We start from the raw sequence: 20,298 nt of genomic DNA on the forward strand, positions 1-20,298 counted from the left end.
TTTTTTTAAAATTATCTTATAATTTAAGATGAAGGTAGTATATCATATATATGACTTGAGTAGTGAGACAATTACCACCAATTTTCTCCTTCCCTAGCTCTATCAGTCCTCAGTCGATCAGAAACACAGCTACGATCTCCCGATTAGGCTAACCTCCAATTTTGAAGGTGATAAGATCCACCCAATAGGGCGTAAAGCTAGCTACTTCTTTATTAAAAAATATAAATATTTTTTTTGAATTTGATATTAAAAATATAAGAATTTAAATTTTTCACGTGTGATTATGAGTTTTTTTTAAATATTCTTAATAAATAAAGAACTAAATTCTTGATTAACTTTAAATGAGACGCCCTATTAATAAAAAATAAAAAAAATAATATCAATTTAACACAATTAACTAATTTATTTAAAGTATAATTTAATTAAAATACTTATATTTTTTAATAGAAGGAGCACAACATATGGAAATATGGAAAATGTGTTGTTGACCAAGTCCGTGGAACAAAGATTTGAAATGGGAAATTGTTTTGATTTTTTATTATCTTTTAAAATTTAAATATATTTTTTACTATTACTTCATATTAGGAATTTGTTATTATATATATTAGATATTACAAAATATAAAATATTTTTAGTATTTTAAAATGTAATTAATTTTTTAAATTACATTTAATAAATAAATTGTTTTATATTTATTTTTAAATAAAACACTTTATTAAATAAATATAAATATAGAACGCTTATATTAGTTTAAAGAAAAAGTAATTAACTAATTTATTGGATGAGATTTATTTAAAAAATCTTATCTATTTTTGGAACGGTGGGGGGAGTGGGCCCCTTATATTAGTGGATTTATTTTTTAAAAAAAAAAGTATTACAAGGAATAAGATGTACTTCGTCTATCTTATTTTCTAGCATTCGTGATTAGAAAACCATGCAAAGTATGGAAAAGTTTGCCAAGCTTTTGTTTTTTTTTTTTTTGTTCATTCCTTCCCGCTGAAGAGAGATTCAAGAAAGTTTTTTTTTTTTTTCACATTGTTTGACCATTAATGTGTGAATGAAAACACAATGTTTTATATATATACAAATAATATGGACGATTAATGAGGATGGGGAGGAGTTCGCAGAAGTTTCTGTTGGGCAACAGATCAGAGTTGCGTGAATGAGCGGTCTCGTGGGAAGACTCTTTCGATCATGGATGTGCTTGAATTTGCTTCTTGTTATTTGGTTGCCACCACCGAATACATGTCTAATTTCCCAAGCTTCTTCCTCATGTTTAGATTTTTTTTTTTTTTACCTGAATAACCTCATGTTTAGAATTCAAGTCATGAATTCAATCTTCAAAGAAAGGCTCAGTCACATTTCTTCAAATTAATTCCAAAGTAAATGCTTTGAAACTTGGAAGTCAAAATAAACCCGGCCAGTCAGCAAGGGCGAGTACATAAGAAAAAAAACTTGTATATGTTCGTCGCTTCCATGCCAGCAGCAAACTCACCTTCAGCTCAAGACAACAAAGAAGCTGATCCATCTGTCTTGAGATGAGAAAGTTGGTGAGAATTGTTACGCTTGATATTATGTTGTCCAAATATGAGTGAATTTAAGTGGATGTCAAAAATTTCAAATTAGATAAAATTAAACTTAATAATATTAATTATATATAATAAAGAAGAATAATTCATAAAATTGAGTATTGAAATTGAGTTAAAATGTGACTTTTTTTATTACTCTTACCTATCTCTCCTCTTCCCTTTTCCCGGGTGATCACTTCCTATTCGCTTGTGTTGAAGTCACTGCTGGGAGGTCATGTTCCTGTGCAGACCACGGGCCGAGACCCATGCACTACCATTCCTAACGGAGGCAAAGGAATCTGCACTGTCAAGCAGACGAACGTGGCCACCCTCCTCCTCCTCCCTCTTTTTTCTGCCAATTAATTCAATCATCATTTCTCTCATTATAATACTGATTAATTAGCACTATACTTACTCTCTGTATACATACCTTAATCCAGTAATATTATTCTTTTTCCCCTTCACTGCTAGCTTGCGCCATGTAATCTTCAGAATATGTCTCTCTCTTTCTCCTAATGTTTGATAGGTCAATAAAATATTATGTTTAGTTTCATTTATCTCTCTTTCTCGGGATGTTCAATAGACGAAGCACTTCAGTCTTCCAAGTTCCAATAATCCATTTATTTGTTGTCGATTAATCCTTCAATTTTCATGTTAATTGTCATTTGAATGGCAAGTTCTTAATCGTCGCTGATCGGCAACATTTTGGTTACCACAGAACAAAACAAAACAACGCCACTTCTTTAATTTGCATTTTTCATACTGGGAAAAAACCGAGATTCAACTGAAAACAGAATAAAAATTATAATTTTCTTTTATGGCGGGAGATTAATTATTACATATTATCACCAATATATACCTTTGAGCTCTGAAGCTGTTGGTCGTATATAGAATCGACTCAGATTAGGTGTTCATCTTGTTTGAAAAAAGTGCACGTGTTAACACAAGGATGTTTTGCATATACATACAAAGGATATATAAATATATAGGAGTACGTTTTGTACATTTAATTTAGATGGTATAAATTTATTTCTTAAAAAAATTATTTCTATTTTTATTTTTTTCTTATTAAAATAAAAAATTAAATAATAAAATATAACAAAAAAATTGGATAATCCAATCCAATCTTATTAATTACAGCCCACAGTCGGGGTGAACATATATACTATGGCCATTTTAACTGTTCTCAAACTCAAATGGTGTCAATAAAGCATGCATGAAATGGAAATATTAATCAAGCTCCACATTTCTTAGAATTAATTTCAATACATAATGCTTGGGGAGAACAACTCCTTAAATAACATTTAAACTCCTCAAAAGAATAGTCTTATGTATTGAAAATACTTTGAAAAACCAAAAAAAAAATTAATATGTAGAGCAATGTTTTCAAAATTAGACCGGATATTGAACCAGAAAGGTCAGCAATTTACAGTTTGCATGGTTTAACCAAGTTAGACTAATAGTCATAATAATTAAATTACCAAATTATATATGTATATAATAATCTAAATATAAGATATAAATATGAAATTGTTACTTAATTTTAAAATAAAATTAAATATTTTAAGTTTAACATGACTTAACAAGTCACATAATATAACATAACATCAAATGATTAAAAAATTGATCATTTTAAAAAAAAATAAAAATAATTTTTTTAAACAGTCCAATTTTTGAAAATTAAATCAAGTTCCTGATCTGACCGTCAATCTAAAATGGCCCAACCAGGCTTAACCTCGAAATGACTTTTACATACTGATCGAGCCAAAATCCAGACCGATCAATGGTTGTACCGGTATGATTTTTTAATGATTGATATAGAGTTCCACATGATTGATGCGCCTTCTTTAAGCTCTACTCTCTCTAATCTCATTTATAAGTCACAGTATAACTTTTTAGGTAATATTTAAAAAGTATTTTTAAAAGTATCCTTCATAAGAAAGAAAAAGTAATTTGATATTACTTTTTGGATTTGTTATATAAGAGCACATTTAAAATTCTACATATTTTTATTCCATATATTTTTTTTACATTAATATTGATGAGGTTAATAGAAATAACTTATAAAAGAGACCAGAGGAATATGACGAATATGCCAAAACATTTTTTTTTAAGAAAAACTAATATAAAGTGTTTCATTCTCAGTCTTTTTTGGGAGTGGTCACTAATGTAACCTATTTATACGGGCAAGAAGATATGTAAAAGCAAAAACTTAAAAAAAAATTAATGAGTTAAAAAGACCAAACCATATGTGTTAGTCTTTGCTGAAGCTGAAAACCAATTGAAAGACATACCCAACTCTATGGATTTCTGTGTTCTTAAAAATATATAAGTAAATTAATTAAATCAACACTGCCTAATTAAGTTTCATGGATTATTTGTTTTATTACAGCGAAGTAGGGGTTTTAAATAGTGTTATTTCTATCGCAAGAAAAATGAGATTTTTTTTACCAAAATACTACATATAATAAAAAAAATTGAAATGCTATAGTGTTAAAAGTATTTTCTAAAATGCTACACCAAAAATCATTCATAAAAGGAATGAGTTTAAGGTTTTGAATAAATTGTTCTTGCCTAGAACGAATGTAAAAAAATTATTTTTTATTTCATTAAAAGTGAAATCGTTCAGTGTCTGATTGATTTTAGTTTATTATTACTGATTTGATATTTTATTCTCAATCCTTGTATTCTTTCAACCCGTGATCATTTTGTCAAAATTTTCAGAATCCTCAGGCCTAGCTTTTGCTTTTCATATGACAATAAAAAATTCATGTGTAGTGGCTATATAAAAAGGTTGAAAACATGAAGACACGGTAGCAAATTTGAAACCAAATAGTACAAAGCTAATTTTTTACTGACATACTATACAATATAAAAGAAAATACTAAAATATTACACAAAATGTTACATTTAAAATCATGCAAGGGGAGAATAATTTTCTTACAATTCAACACACTAAGAACGATTTCTTCAATGTATCAATTTAGTTTCTTCAAAACTTGTTCTTGGCAGGAATGATTTATAAACTTCAGCTACACCTTACAATTACAATAATAATTTAGTAATCATTTGAATGAAAATAATGAATAATAATTATTACTAATATGATTAAGGAATTATTATGAGGTGTATTAAATTAAAATTATTAATAATAAATAAATAATTATTAGATTTCATCAAAATTAATAATAAATGGTTAAGTTATATGAATGAAAAGTGAAAATTAATTTACATAACAAATAGTAACTTCCGATGCCACATCTTGTTCTTCTTCTCATACGTTGTGGCCATTGTTCTTGTCATATGTTCCCATCTTCTTGAGATTCAAGTGTTTCATTTATCTATATATTCAGCATATTTAAATCAAACTAAGGTGATTCAACTAAAGAAATTGATTGTCAAGGGGTGGCATATGTTTCGTTTAATGGTCCACCATATTCAAAATTAGAAGTATTGTATTCAATAGAAAATAATGCAGGATCATCAAGTAAAGACATGAATGATCCAAATTGAGTAGGAGTAAATAAGTTGAAAATGGATGATGATGAGGATGGCATGTGATGAGACTCAAATTGAGTGAGATTGGGAGAGGTGAAAGGAGGTGATGATAATGCTAAGGATGATATGTAATGAGATTGACTAAAATTTTGATACTCTTATTCTCTTACATTTTTATTTTCAATTGGTGGTTAGGTAGATAAGTAGCCACCACATTGCTTACTGGGCCTATCTCAAGGAATTTGTGGACAAGGCAACTCAACTCTTGTTGGAGCAGGCTAGGAGTCCCTGTTAATAATAGACTGAGGGTCCCTATTAAAAGTTGAAAAATTATTAAGAAAATATACCTTAATTAGATAGAGAGTCAGGCTTTAAGCAGATAAAAAAAAGAAAATGTAACTTTGATCAGAACATTAACACCAACAACTGGAGTAAAGAAATGAAATAGAAATAAAGAACTTTAAAGTTTGAATAAAAAAGACATGAAATAGGCATGAAATAAAACAAAAATGAAAAGTGTAGGAATAAAATGTTAGAAAGCTAGATAAATAAGAAGAAATAATATTATATTCAATCTCACTAACTCATGAATGAATTGAGAAGAGCAAAAATTACCTCGCACTATCTGGCTTCACTTTATCTGATGCCTCTTAATGTTTTCAGTCGTTTATATAACCACTGCCTATAAAATTTTCATTCTCGAGTGAAAAGCAAACACTAAGCTTGGGAGGTCTTGAAGATTTTCACAAAACGACCAGGGGTTAAAAGAATGCAAGGATTGAAAACAAAACATCAAATCAACAATAACAAGTTGAAATTGTTTGAACAATTTCACTTTTAATAAAATAAAAAAATAATTTTTAATTCTAAAATTGTTCTAAACAAGAACGATTTCTTTAAAATTTTAAACTTGTTTTTCTTATAAATGATTTTTGATGTAGCATTTTGAAAAATATTTTTTACACCGCAGCATTTCAAAATTTTTTTTTTACTGCGTGTAATATTTTAGTGAAAAAGCCGAAAAATGATCATACCACTTTTGTCCACTTTTGATCATCACCATGAGTTGCCGACCACCATCAATCGGTCGTGAGTTATTGAAAAGTAGTATTTTTATTTAAATAATAGTATTAGTACTTTGATATTGAATAATTTAAATATTAGTATTATTTACAAGGTTTTTTATACAATCTACATATATATGCATAAATGAGATTTTCAATTTAACATTTTATGTTCATAAGATCTTTTTTGAAATTTCGCAACTCATGCTATTTTTTTAACCTAAGAATGAAGTATAGAACTTAGTCGGTGCTTTCTTTAACGAACATTATTCAAACTCGGTGTTCGCTCAACTATTTTTCAAATGAAAAATCATTAAGGAAATTACTTACAAAATATGAAAAATTGACATATGAAAATGGTATAAGCAGTTTAAAAACATTTTACGAGAGTCCCATGAAATATTTAAATAAAAAAATTGGAGGAAATATTTCAAATTGACTTGAATAAAATACTGAATATTAACGTGTTAATATTTCTATAAAATATTATTCAAATAAAACAATATGTTCTTTAAAAAAAAAAAAAAAACTTGGCGGCACTGAACACGTTGGTTGGGCAGCTGGTGGCAACCATATGCTCACTCACCGATCCGATGACCAGTCAGTGGTGATCTAACCATCGGTAATAACCATGATCCGTCGGCTAGTAGTAGCGCCGGTGGTCACATTGGTCAAAGAATATGTTAAAAGGCACTTTGATTATTTTTCTTGGCAAAAAATGCACTCAGCTCCCCTTGAAGCTACTCCCCAGAAACAAACACTTACTTATATTTATTTTTTTAATAAATATTTATTACACAATTTTTAAATCAGCATTCATAATTTAGGTTAACAAAAAATAATTAATGTATGTTTATGATAATTAACATAGGACATTTTAATCTAGTTTTTTATTTTTAGACATAATTATTATAATTAACTAACTTTTTTATATATAAAAATGGAGAAATTAAAGTATATAATAATGCAACGAAGTTATGAAACTTAATTAATTGATATTAATTTTCTTTAGGAAATTAATTTTCATCCTCCCTACCCACTGTAATCCTGGCCTGACTTGTTAACTCAATATCTCAATTCGTGTAAACAAATAAGATTGAATAAAGTAATATGTGTGCATACTTGAAAAATTTATAATCGCTTGAGAAATTTCAATTACCTCGAGTACAAACAGACGCACAATCTACTAGACCCCGTAGTTTTTAGAGAGTTCTCAGATAATGGAGAAAGAAAAAGTTATCGTGTCTTTGTGATTATTGATTGATCGGCTTACATAGACCAGATCACTAACTACTATGATAAATTAATTAATTAATTATATTTTATTATCTTTGACTCAGTCAGTTAAGAGATGGGAAATAACTGACGGCTATAGGATTGTAAGTTAGGCCTCTGCTCATTGAGCTTATTTGTGTGGTCCACCTATTACAGTCCACATAAGATCATAAAAACTAATCCATTTGAGCTTAAATCCATAAATAAATATTCCTATAAATAAATATTCCTAACATGACCGTGTTCGTGAATTTGGCTCACATAAATCCAAAGCCTACTGGTTTTTTAATTCTCTGTATTCAGCTTCGGATCTTTCCATCTGAGCATTTTCGAATTAAGAAAATTGACTTGAGAAAAAAATAATGATAAATTTTTCATTTTTCAAACGTGACATTCATTTGGGAAACATGCCTGGGATATACTGATCCTGTTAGTATAATATATTCGGCTCCTTTGACTTTTCATATGCTGATTCATAAGCGGCTTTCTCCTGTGAAATCTGTCCACGACGTTCGAAAAGCAGATGGCCCATTATAATATTAGTTCTAAACACTGTTTAGAGTTTTGACTCAGTTGAAAAAACCCAGTCTAATATAATAAAAGAAAAAGAAACCCCAGCAGTTTCGGCGTAGATGGGTGTTTGGCGTGCAAGAAACTGTAAGTTGATCCGTTCAATATCTGGTTTAATAGGTTTTCAACTTGTTTGCCCTGAAACTTGGTTTTCAACCTTCAAACCACGAGAAAATCAAACTAAACCATGCCTTTTCTTAAAACTGCAAGAGCCTCTGGTCAATGCCCAGTCCTATATATACAGGTCGTGCCGATTGCTATATTTACTTTCATATCACTAATTACTCTCATTCTCTTCCAAAACTCTATCCCTAGCTCTCAACACAAGGACGTACGCCTTCAAGTACAAAATAACGACAACTTTCTTCTGATCATTTACTCATATTCACACACACACACACACACACACACACACACAAACGCAGAGATGGGTTTCTCTTACAGGAAACTGATCTTGACGGTGTTATTCATCTTGGCCATTATGCTTTCTAGTCCGCAAGTAGGATCAGCGATAAGGCCGTTCCCAGATAATGGCTTTTGGTTGCAGATTCTTCGAAGAGGCCCTGCACCACCCGGTCCCGACCCCTGCAATACTATTCCCGGACGAGGAAATGGAAATTGTCACTAAACAATTTTTTCTTTTCAAGATTGGCAAGCTTACATTCTTTTTGTCTTTTTGCCTTATTTAGGGACAGCTCAGCACTGATCCTTTGCAGAGATGTAATTTTATTTGTTCACATACATTTGTAATATTTTTCTGAATACCATTGTAATATATATATATATATATATACTGGCTCCTGTAATCGGATTCTAGAAATTAAATCAATTTGAAATTATATTCCTTCAGATTGGTCATGCTCTTCATTTCTTAAACTTTGTGATGCGGTGGCTGCAATTATATCGTAAAATGAAGAATTGTCATATGAGTATTAATATAGATGAGGTATGGCAGCAACCCAAATCATACTAACGTCATTTACATGTATAAAAACTTAAAAAAAAAAAATTGAATCTTCAGGAAAGGTGAGGAACGCGGTTATACTTACTTTTCATGACGTCTCTTGTCTGACTAGGATAGACAAGTCAAACATGAATCAGATCACAGGTCAAGCATGGAATGACGTTGACGGGTTAACATGGATTTTGGACGGTTTGACTAATTGACCTGCGCTAGCCTTTTCCTTTCAAGGCAATCTTAAACTTAACGAAGAGAATGAATTTTTTCAGTTTCTAAATCCCAGTTGAATTTTGGCAACCAGCATGAACCACTGGTTTCCATGTCTGTTGCGTGCTTGCTATGCTGCTACTGTATTTGATTTAATTTTCAACCTTCAAATTAAACCTACTCAGTCAAGCTGAATCATTTTCATGTTTTTCAATTTGTTAATTGTTAAGACATTAAGTCAAGAAATAACATATGCAAGTCAGTTACGGAAGCAGAAAAATGGAGGCTCTGTCAATATCTACAAGTGCGTGGTTAATTAGCCTTCTAAACCTCACAAGACCCCTGTTCAGACCAGACTCAAAACGCTGGGGATCATCATAATTTGTCTCTGTTCATTTAAGTTTAAGAATCAAAATGATGAGTTTCTGGTCTCATGGAAAGATGCTCTTCAGAGTCGTGATCATTTTCACCATCATATTCGCTTCTGCTTCAATAGCAACAACGAGGGAATTGTAACAAAAGTGGAGGTTGGCCTTCTTTTGTCATCGCTTTAATTATGCTCTGCCATTGGAGGAGAAGGAAGCTCTGGTACCTGTACTTAACTCGTTTCATATGCTGCTCCTTTCATAACAAGCCTTGCACTTTACTTTTCTAGATTTAACATTTCTGTAACAGAATTTCGTTACATACTTACGAATTTTAATGTTCTTTTAACTTCTACCTGATGATGTGGATACAATGGCACTCTATAGGATGCAGTAATCAACTAATCATGAGTGACAATTATGTTTGTTGGGAGTGCAACAATCAATAGTGCTAGTTATTTTCTTGGAAAGCCATATAACTTTCTTTAATTTGCGAGAAGAGCGTAATGGAGCTGCAAACTCCTTATGTAAAGTAATAGAATACAGACACAAGATATGAACAGCCATTGCTTGAGATATTGGACTCAAATCTGTGCCTGGTCTCAACTCTCGACCTGTGGGGGGAAAAAGGCGTATCAAATGAACTTTATCCGCCTAAACGAAGCTTTTTTTTTTTTTTTTTAACTTCCACCGAACAACTTTTGACTTTGGATATTCAATGCCTTGTCCAGCCATCTAGGAAAGCGAATAGAATCCTTTGTTAAGCACAATCAGATTGACTTGTCTGTTTCAATCAGTTAATAAACATTCATGTGGAATATTGGCAATGCCCGGTTTCAGATTTAACACTCCTCTCAACTTTCATTCCAATGATTATATTTTTATAATAATTTCCTTGTTATATTTAAGAACAAAATAAATGAGATGGCATCTTCATCAACACAATAAATGAAAAAAATAAACACGTGGTTTAAATTCTAAAAAGTTAAAATTGAAGGAAATATTTTTCTTAATTTATAAGTGCAAGTGTATGCAAAATATGACATAATTGATAATATCTAATACATTACACAAAATAAATGAAATGAAGAGGCTTGACAGTAGGAAGTCCACGAATTCCTAAGCCTTCAAAGTCTTTCTCTTTTCTACATTAGAGTTAGAGCTTGTAAAATATTAAAAGATAGGAATGAGTTTAGCCACTCAATAATCAAGATACACTTATTTTATGCAGTTGTATATCAATTGATTTAAATACATAAAAGGGAATTAATCACTCAAAATATGAGATCATAAATAATACAAGTTGTAAGTTCACAATAAAACTCATTTTCATGTTTCTCATTTCAAAATATAAAGTACATTGCCACAATGCACTCAAGCACATGACAATAACACAATTTATTAACTCAATGCATATTGCCAAAACTTAGACAACCATAATGGCAATGGCACATTCACTATCACAACTTGTTATAAACTTAACAACTATGTGACATGTCAGATAATATACATATGCATTATCAATTTCTCTTTATACTCTTCTTATGTCTTCTAACTAAAACCGTAGACTATAATATCAATCAGGGCTCCATTTGTGCGACTAGACTATCCAAGTTCACCAATTGTGAGGTGTAACCTAACCAAAAATCATAGCACTCACTCTCAAATCACGGTTTCCTCTACTCCCAAATCTCTAGGGTATTGTATACCCTAAGCAAATCTCCTTAATAAATAGGTGGAAATATATAGCTAGATTCTAATCCCTTGAAAAACTATGAAACAGTTTCTTGATAAACAATATAACAAGGCTATATCTTTGTGCACTAGAAAGCAGCCATGGATACTATATAGATTTTCTACTCTTATCCTTAAGTGAACTCCCGTTAAAAGAGCATGCAAGGTACAATGCTCACTCATCTCACAATTTTATTTTTTAATATTAACATATTGCGCGTACAATAATATGCTATCTAAGTAAGTATCAATATCATATTCACAAACATTCTCCTTTCCAACTCTAAGTTCCATAACACATTTCAAGTTTCCATTTAGCCACACATCAAATACTCACATGTTACACAAGCACACTAATAACACATCACCCATCATAAAGTTCTCATATCAATATACATTACAGTCTTAAAAATTCATTTCTTATTCAGCTTCCTTTTTATGCAAGATCAAGATTAATATTCTAACATATAGTTTATATCATTCTTTCACATTTACAAACTCAATCATACATGAAAATAAACTCATTTTCACATCAAAACTCAATAAACAAACAATTATCCAAAATAGGGGTCCCTTAGTTACAACAAACTTTTAAAAGGTTAAAATTTATCCTTCAATATTTTCTTCCAAACTTGCTTTCCAAACCCTAGTATGGTGCACTAGGTGATTAATTTACAATTAATCAAATTCACAATCATTCACATTACAACACATATAATATGATCTCTTTTTTATTATCTCTAAAATACCCAAAGCCTTTATTTCCTGTATTTAGACTTACTTATTAGGCATATTAACTCTTTTAGCTCCTATGAGCTTTATTAAGCTCTCACATTGTCATTAATGGCTTTTCAACCCATTCCAACCACCATAACAAATGGCATTTTCGGCCATAATGCACCCATAACTATCAAAATGTGTAAACTCATTATCCCCAAGTTTAAATACCTCAAACAAATCTCATTAACTCTATTTGAATCAATAAATTTGAAACCATAACCTATACAGATTGAAAATAATAAGAAAATGGTTGAAAAGGGAAAAGAAGAGGTTAGAAGTTGAAAAGGGAAAAGAAGAGGTTAGAAGACTTACTTTTAGGGTTAAATGGCTTAGAAACACCTCTAATTTTCTTGAAATTGAAAGCCGTAGCAGAGCTCTCTTCGTCCTCTTTGTTTCTCTCCCAATCCCTCTTTTCTTTCCTCTATTTTTTGCATTAGATTCGCATCTTAATTTTACAGAATGCGTACCGTGCACCATGGCACCTGTCCCCACACGCCATGACCTGTGGTACAAAGAGGGCACTTCATGCTCTAATTGGCCTGTGCACCATGGCTTGCTGTGCACATGTTACGGTGTGTGGCATAGAGCCATTTCTTTTTTTTTCATTTTTTAACATCTGGATGACCTGACTTCACTCTAGACCCAATCTTAGATCATCACCTAAAATGTCTATTAGAACTCTATAACCATACACCACATTATCTTAGCCCTCACTAACCATCCTCTAACTCCATTTAACATATTAAAGTTGATTATCTTGCTAATTAACTAAGAATTAAAATTTGAGATGTTACACTATTCTCAGTAGAGTAATGTTTTTCTAAACTATTCATTGTAGTAATGTTGTTTCTAAAATAATTAAATTAGAGCAATGTTACCCCATCATTTAAATTTCTATTAACAGTAGTTAGAAGGACCTACTTTTCATGAGTTAAGGTATAATTTTGCCTCAAAAACTATTCTCAAAAGAGTAATGTCTTCCCTAAATTAATTAAATCTAAGCAATATTGCCCCTATCATTTAAAAATCATAAACATCCATTAATTAGAGAGAGATATTGAAAAGTAATTTTTGTACTAATATCATTCCATACATGTAATGACTTTAAAATTTCAAATATATATATATAAATATATATATATATATATATATCTCTCAATTTATATTTTATTTAAATTAGTTTTATGACAAATGGAAGGTAGTGATTTAGTGAAACTTATGTTAATAGTTTATTTAAAGATTCAAAGTTTGAATTCTTTTGAGCAATAGGTTAAATTTTATTAGTTTACAATTTTGGAAAATATTACAAGAAGTGCCCATTTCTCTTATGTTATTAAAAGAAATGATGTGCCCTCTCTTGTAATTTTTGTAATTTTCTAATACTTAGATTTTTATTCCTCTCCCTTCTCGGTCAAATGCACGCATAAGGATAAAAAATTTCTAGGTCCTTCGACTTAAGTTGTTCGCCGATGCCAGCTCCCTCTGTTCCTCTTCAATTTTTCTAATGAGTTCTCGTTGTTTTGCCTCCAGTCAAGTGTTCCCCATTTTTCCTCTTCTTTGCTTCTCTTTTTCAGTAGTGCACACGCGTTATCAGAGGGAGAAAGATGGAGATTTTTTCTCGGTTCTAGTATCTTCGAACCTCAGATCTGAAAAATTCTTTCCTGTCATCTTCCTCTCCGTGGTCTTATCCTCTAGCCAGTGATAATAGTATGCTCGTCGTTGCCTAGTCATCTTCCTCATTCGATGATCTACCTTCTCCACTCATGGCTACGTCGTTACTGGTGTATGGGAGCTAATGCATGGAAGCTAAAACACTGGACTAAGCTCCTATCCATGATTCTTTTTTATTCTTGGTTTGATTTTGCTGGCTCTATTCTTCTTTTTTTTTTTGCATGATGCATCAGATTTTCCCTCCCCTATTCAGCTTAAGGTGCAATTTTGTCTTCCTTTCGTTGTCTTTGTTTGGTAATTTCTGGTACAAGAACTTCAAGTCTTCTTCCTATTTATTTTCGTGTGAGCGGGTATGTGAGTTGATGATTTGAGTTGCAAAAATTTTCTCCTTTGTTGCTGCTGAACGTGACTGGTTATTTATATGTGTATGAAGGAAAAGCTTGATTTAACATGAAATTTGTGGTCATATAAGAGAAGGAAATGATGGAGTGGGTTTGAGTTTTAATTGAAGCTGATTGAATTATTGATTATAACATTGCTATTAAAAATTGTAAGGAAGTGATATTGAGGAGAAGAGATTAATATGAGCTTAAAGATTGATGCCCATAAATTGTTTGATTAAATGCTCGTTTGGAGAGTTTTTGCTTAACTGTGTATTTTTGAAAGTTATAATGATTAAGGCAAAAAGGATGATTGATTCAAATGTTATTTAGTAAAGTTTTAATCTGAGCATTGCAAAGGAGTTTATTTAAAAAGTTATGGAGATCTTATTTAAGTTTTGAATTGTTGAGAGTTACAAAATTGAAAGGTTATAAAGTACATTATCATTTTAGAAGTTATACTTGGATGCTTCGAAATGGTTGGGCAATAGAATTAAAGGTTTCTTATTTTATTGAATGGTTTGGGATGTCGCACATTAAATGTTTGGTAAAAAGCCTAAGAAGAAATCTTTATGAATGAATTGTGTTCTTAAAACTTCAAAACTATTATTGTTAACTTAAGTTGAGTGAGTTCTTTCGAAATGGGATCTTGTTGGTTTGAAAAATAAAGTCCATTAAAATATTATTATATATTATAGGATGTTTGGAAGGAGGGAAGCTCAAATAGAGTCATAAGAAATGAGTTTGGTGCTTTGAGGATATTACACGTAAGTGGATAGCATCCCAACTAATTTTTCAATCAAACTTATCTTTGCAAAATATTACATTTTTATGTAAATTATTTTAATAACAACAATGTGATTATTGAATGATTTGTTGATTAAACTTTTTATTTTATGAAATTACCTTTATCAGTTTAGTAATGTTAGTTAATCAATAAATATAAGTTTAGACTTTAATTATGAGATTTCATGCGACTTCGATATTGAAAAGAAAAATTTGATTAAATAATGATCATTTTCTCGTATGTTTGAAATTGAATTTGTAAGGGACTTTATACAGAACACTGGTTGCTAACAACAGTTTCGTTAGCCCTTAGCGTGTCATGATACACCTAGCTAGCAGGATGTTTATAGGAGGTGCTAGCCCTGTGCGATGGCCAACGCACGTGGAATGGAGGGATAATTATTTGTGAGCATCGTACTCACATTTGTTTCGTGGCTTCGACCGCATTTGGTTACTTACCCTCATGAATTGTGTGTCCACGTTTGTTTTCATGGCATAAGCCGCGTTTGGTCATTTACCTTCGTGGACTATGTGTTCATGTTTATTAATTGTTTTGATAAGTTCTTATAGTTATAAATTCATATCATTTGATAATTTTATATATCATTGGCTTTTATTTAGTAATTTATTTATAAATATTTATTTCATTTATGTGCTTTCTTGAAATCAAGTGATATTTTCATTTACCATGATAGTTCAACGATTTGAGATTTTATTTGAAATTTTATTGAACCATTTTATTATGAAGTTTATTAATTTTTTTAAAAAATTATTGTCTCTTTAATTTACATAATTATTTTAAACTTTTCTTTTTTTCATGTTAAATTATTTATTGTTGGGACGTTATTCATTGAAAAATTACTTTTGATCTCAGATACTCTAGTTGACACCAATCCTCCATTAATTCATGAGAACTCATAGATGTGCTGGGTAAATAACTCATAGATCTTCCACTAAAATTTGGAAAACGTGTTTCTCCTAATTGTGATTATATGAAAACTTAGTAATATTTAGAGGCTTTGTCCCTTGATTTCCTTGTTGTTGGTGTTATTGGTGATTATTTAGTAAGGAGATTATATCCGCCATATCCTATCCTAAAGAGCTTTCATGCACGCCGACGCACAGAGAGAGAGAGAGAGAGAGAGAGAGAGAGAGAGAGAGAGAGGTGAGAGAAACAGAGGAGCGTGGTGTGGGCTGAGATGAAAGATGTTCAGTAGCAATCATTGAGGAGCAAGAAATAAAAAAAATAAGGCAAAAATAAAAAAAATCAACAAAGAGCAAATGCAAAACATAGAAATTAAAGAAGTAGAGTAGCAAAAGTGCAAAATGAAGAAATCAAGCGGAGCATAACGAAAAAGGAAAATAGACAGGATGCGTCTGGTTTGAGCACAAATTGAAGCTGGGTTCTGTGGAAAAGACGCACGAAGACGCACAAAGTTTAAATGAAGAAGAATGGAGGAAGATGGTTAGGAAAGATGTATGATGAAGAAGAAAAACGGAAAAAGACAGTTGAAAAATGTATAGCCACGTAGACAAAGCTTCGGTCAAAAGATTGGTCAACTAACATCCGTCTCTTCAAAATTAACAAGGAGGCATTGGGTATTTCATTTTAAATAATTAATAATTTATTTTGCAGTATAAACTGCCCAATAATTTTCAGAAAATAGCTCTTAACTAAATTTAAACCTTTATCCAATAAAACATCATAATCTGTAAATGATCATAAAGTATATCCAAAAGGAAGGCAAAAATAATACGGCCAATTACAACTATTCTCTAGTATAAAATTTAGCGGCACACGTAATGTAATATGTAATCCATTTCATTATCGATACAAATATCTGTACTTTAATGTTCACACATTTTACGTCCCCTGCACCCGAAGTACAGGCTATTCCCTACTAATTAAAAAAAAAAAAATGAACTATCCCCTACCCAAGACTCAATGTAGACACATGTATACACAAATATATCTGCAAATAAGAATGCGGATCATCTAACATGATTCCATCAGAATTTCACAGACAAATTGAGCTCAGTACTGTAGTATTAATATCAATGGGGCAACTGAAGGGCAAATTGGTGACTAGAGATCTCCACGTCCTCTTCTTCGGGTTATAGATTTGTATAAACAGAGAGCCTGCCTTTTTGTGGTGTCTGGTCCTCCTCCTTTTTCAGTCATATCAACTACACTTGAATGCGTCATCACATATAGCTCCCCATCTAATACCACAAAACCAAATGATGAGTTATGTAGAGGTTTTCTTGGTACACGAGACTCGCAGAGCCAGCGATTCGAAGACATATCATATCTGCAAGGAGCATTCAACATTAAAGAGTCACTAAAAATACTGTAACTTCAAAAGGTTTTCAAATTGTAATTTACGAGAAGGTAGAGAGCACTATCAAGATTGCTGCTTGCTAATTGATATACTATCAGGGCCACTATGTGTGTGAATAGCTTAGAAGAGTGGAACTTCACACAATCCGAGAAAAAAAGGACTCTCTGACCAAAAAGGGCAACAAATTCAAGAGCACATAAATAATACTGGACGCCACTTGCGCTTATAAGTAATAAGTAGCAACGTTAAAAGCAATTTTGCCCCACAAAAAGAAACAAAGAGAACAACAAATTTTACATTTTAAGCTCCTACGCAAAATCATTGTTGATTATTGCCAAAAAAGACCAGTTTTTGCTTCTAAACAATTTACCTACTTCTCATCCACACAAAAAGTAGCTTCTATTGACACAGAAGAATAACGAGTATCGGTGAGTGATGACTGACAAGCAAGCTTTTAATTAACATAACAGTATAAACAAGGAAAAGAACATAACAGTATAATTATATCATCGCCTAATTTGTTGTATAACGTCAATGAATTGAGCTCAAACAGCCTGGAAGGCCAGAACATTCCAAATGCATATTTATGACTCAAGAATAAGGTCTGCAGTGCATATAATACTTCAAAGATGACACTCCTCTTAAAAGTCATAGCCTCATAGAACCCATCCAAAAACAGTATTGCATGATAACGCACCAGTCTAAGTTAAAAAAAAAAACAGCATTAAGAATTCTCGTTGCTCATACTGCAAAATACAGATTACAGCACCACCTTTTTCAAATCATCATGGATTCATAGCCTCAATTATTGAAGAACCCAGACACCAGTGGTAACATAACGAAGCAAATCTAGTAGATGAATGATAAGGGGTGTTCACTAATACAGGAGACTATAAGAATAAAGAGCAAGTTCAAAGCCACCTTAACTAGCCAAGGGAAAACTCGTTAAATGAACACCCTTGTTCATTAAACTACAATATGAGATCGAACTTCCTAAATCCGTCCCCCACCCCCCAAAGGCACAAAGTACAAACTAGTCTAATGATAATATGATATGATGAGCACATTACAGATATTACTATTTTGAACAGAACTATATGTGTAAATCAAGGGCGACGATGTGACATCATTACTTTCAATCAAGTATTAGAATGACCCAAGCCTCCTCAATAAACTTTTACTCGCAAAATTTTAGTTATATATATAGATAAGAGTATCATTCAACAAAAAATCAAAAGGAAAGGAAAGACATATAAGGTTATAATTTCATTCTTTATTTAAAAAAAAAAACAGAAGCGGCGCGGGCACCGTCTTCCTACTCAACAATACCAAATCAAATAATATATCCTCACTTACTCATCATCCTATATATCTACACAAGAGATCATTCATACCTCTTATTATGGAGACTAACAAATCGAAATGAAAACCATCGTATGATTAAGCATCAGCAAACAAACATTCAAGCCGCTTACATTCCTTAGTGTAGTTCGAAAACATATACATTGGAGCCGCCAGAAATAACTCAGCAATTGGATTTATAATCCATTAATCGGAACGAATTGACTATTACTATTAGCCACCATTACGAAAGTTAACTTAAAAATTGTATCCTCACGGTCAAGTAACACAAAAGTGAGAGAGTACCTCAGAATCTCATTCCTGTGGAGCATGAAAATGCCGGGATAGTCTTGATTCTCGTCCTCGACAACAACAATCTTTCCAAGCCTCATCCTCTTCCCGTCTCCCAACATGTCCCCAGTCTCTCTCCACCTCCCATCATCAAACCCATCCTTCAATTCCATTACCACGGCGTCCCTATAGTACTCATCCACAGGGAAAACCCCCGAAATGGTCCTCGAAGCACCATATCCACCCATCACCCAGAACTCCCTGCTGTCCCCTTTTCGATTCCTAACAAAAAGACCAACGCAGCCCGCTCGGTAGTTGGGTAATTCATCCATGGCAACCCACTCATCCTTCCTAATATCGTACCTCTCCACGGAACATATTCGGCTTCCGGCGGCCGCGAACATCGTATGTCTCGACCCTCCACCGGCCACCAGAATCTGTTGGGAATCAGGGACGGCGGCACAGGCGAAGCTGCCACGTGGAGAGAGCATAGGGGCAAGGCGTTCCCAGGAGAAATCATGGAAATTGAAACGAAAAGTGGAGGAAGTCGGAGAGGGGCGATCCATCGGAAAGGATCGGGTGTCGAAAAGGGAGCCTCCGAGTACATAGAGGTGAGGACCGATGGAAATAGAGGAGAAGTTACAGAGGCCATAGACATGGGGGTTACAGGGCATGAGGGGGAGAGGGCACCAAGCGAGGGAGGAGGGGTCAAAGAGGAAAGGGGAGTCTATGGAAGGGTCCTGAGGGAAGATACAGAGGAGGTGAGAGAGGTGACGGTGGTGACGGCGGAGAGAGATGAAAGCTTTGGAGGAAAGGAAGAATTTCCATGATTTGCACGTGGGCTTGAGGCGAGCATGGTGGGAATAAGGGATAAAAGAGAGGATGAGAGCCGCGACGTCAACGGGGAGGCCCGGAATCAAGGTGAAAGTTTGATCGGTGGTGGGTGGTGTGGTGGATTGGGGTGGCGAAGGCGGTGGCGGAAGAGATTCGATCATTTGTGACTCGCCCTCGCCCTTCTCACCTGCTCAACAAGACACAAGACGCTAACCTTCGCTCACCACTGTGTCCAGCGCTGCCAGTAAATGGTAAAGGCTAGGCAATGTTTGGTTGGGGAGAGGGAGGGGAGAGGATTTGGTTCGGAAAAGTGGGGAGGGGTCCCTCCACTCCGCATTTGGGAGGACTGTAGAAGAAGGTATGATTTCATTGCATAATGATTAATATATTCTCTCTTTTTATTATTACTTTTCCTATTTTTAAACAAATTCAGTAATGATATTTTTAAATATTATATTTAACAATAATAATTATTTTATATATTTATAATTTCATGTTAAAAATATTCATAACTATATTTTATTAAAAAAATAATTTTAATAATATAAAAGTAAAACTATTTATATATAATTATCTTTTATCTCCTTCTTTTTAAATTAAATAAAATAATATTAAAATTTTTCTCTCTATT

At 32.5% G+C, this 20,298-nt stretch overlaps 1 protein-coding gene across 1 annotated transcript; it reads right to left on the reverse strand.

The window, feature by feature from the left end:
* Positions 1–16,665: 16,665 nt before the first annotated feature.
* On the reverse strand, positions 16,666–20,008 carry LOC129296433 (F-box/kelch-repeat protein OR23-like). Its single transcript, XM_054935035.1, is given in 3 exon segments — positions 16,666–17,030; positions 17,033–17,171; positions 18,849–20,008. Coding segments are annotated over 3 exon segments (1,272 nt in total). The 5' UTR covers positions 19,829–20,008; the 3' UTR covers positions 16,666–16,877.
* Positions 20,009–20,298: the final 290 nt, after the last annotated feature.

The sequence above is a fragment of the Prosopis cineraria genome, unplaced genomic scaffold (assembly GCF_029017545.1).
Source record: "Prosopis cineraria cultivar Desert tree isolate PC_DT_omini unplaced genomic scaffold, ASM2901754v1 PC1, whole genome shotgun sequence".
NCBI lineage: Eukaryota > Viridiplantae > Streptophyta > Magnoliopsida > Fabales > Fabaceae > Prosopis > Prosopis cineraria.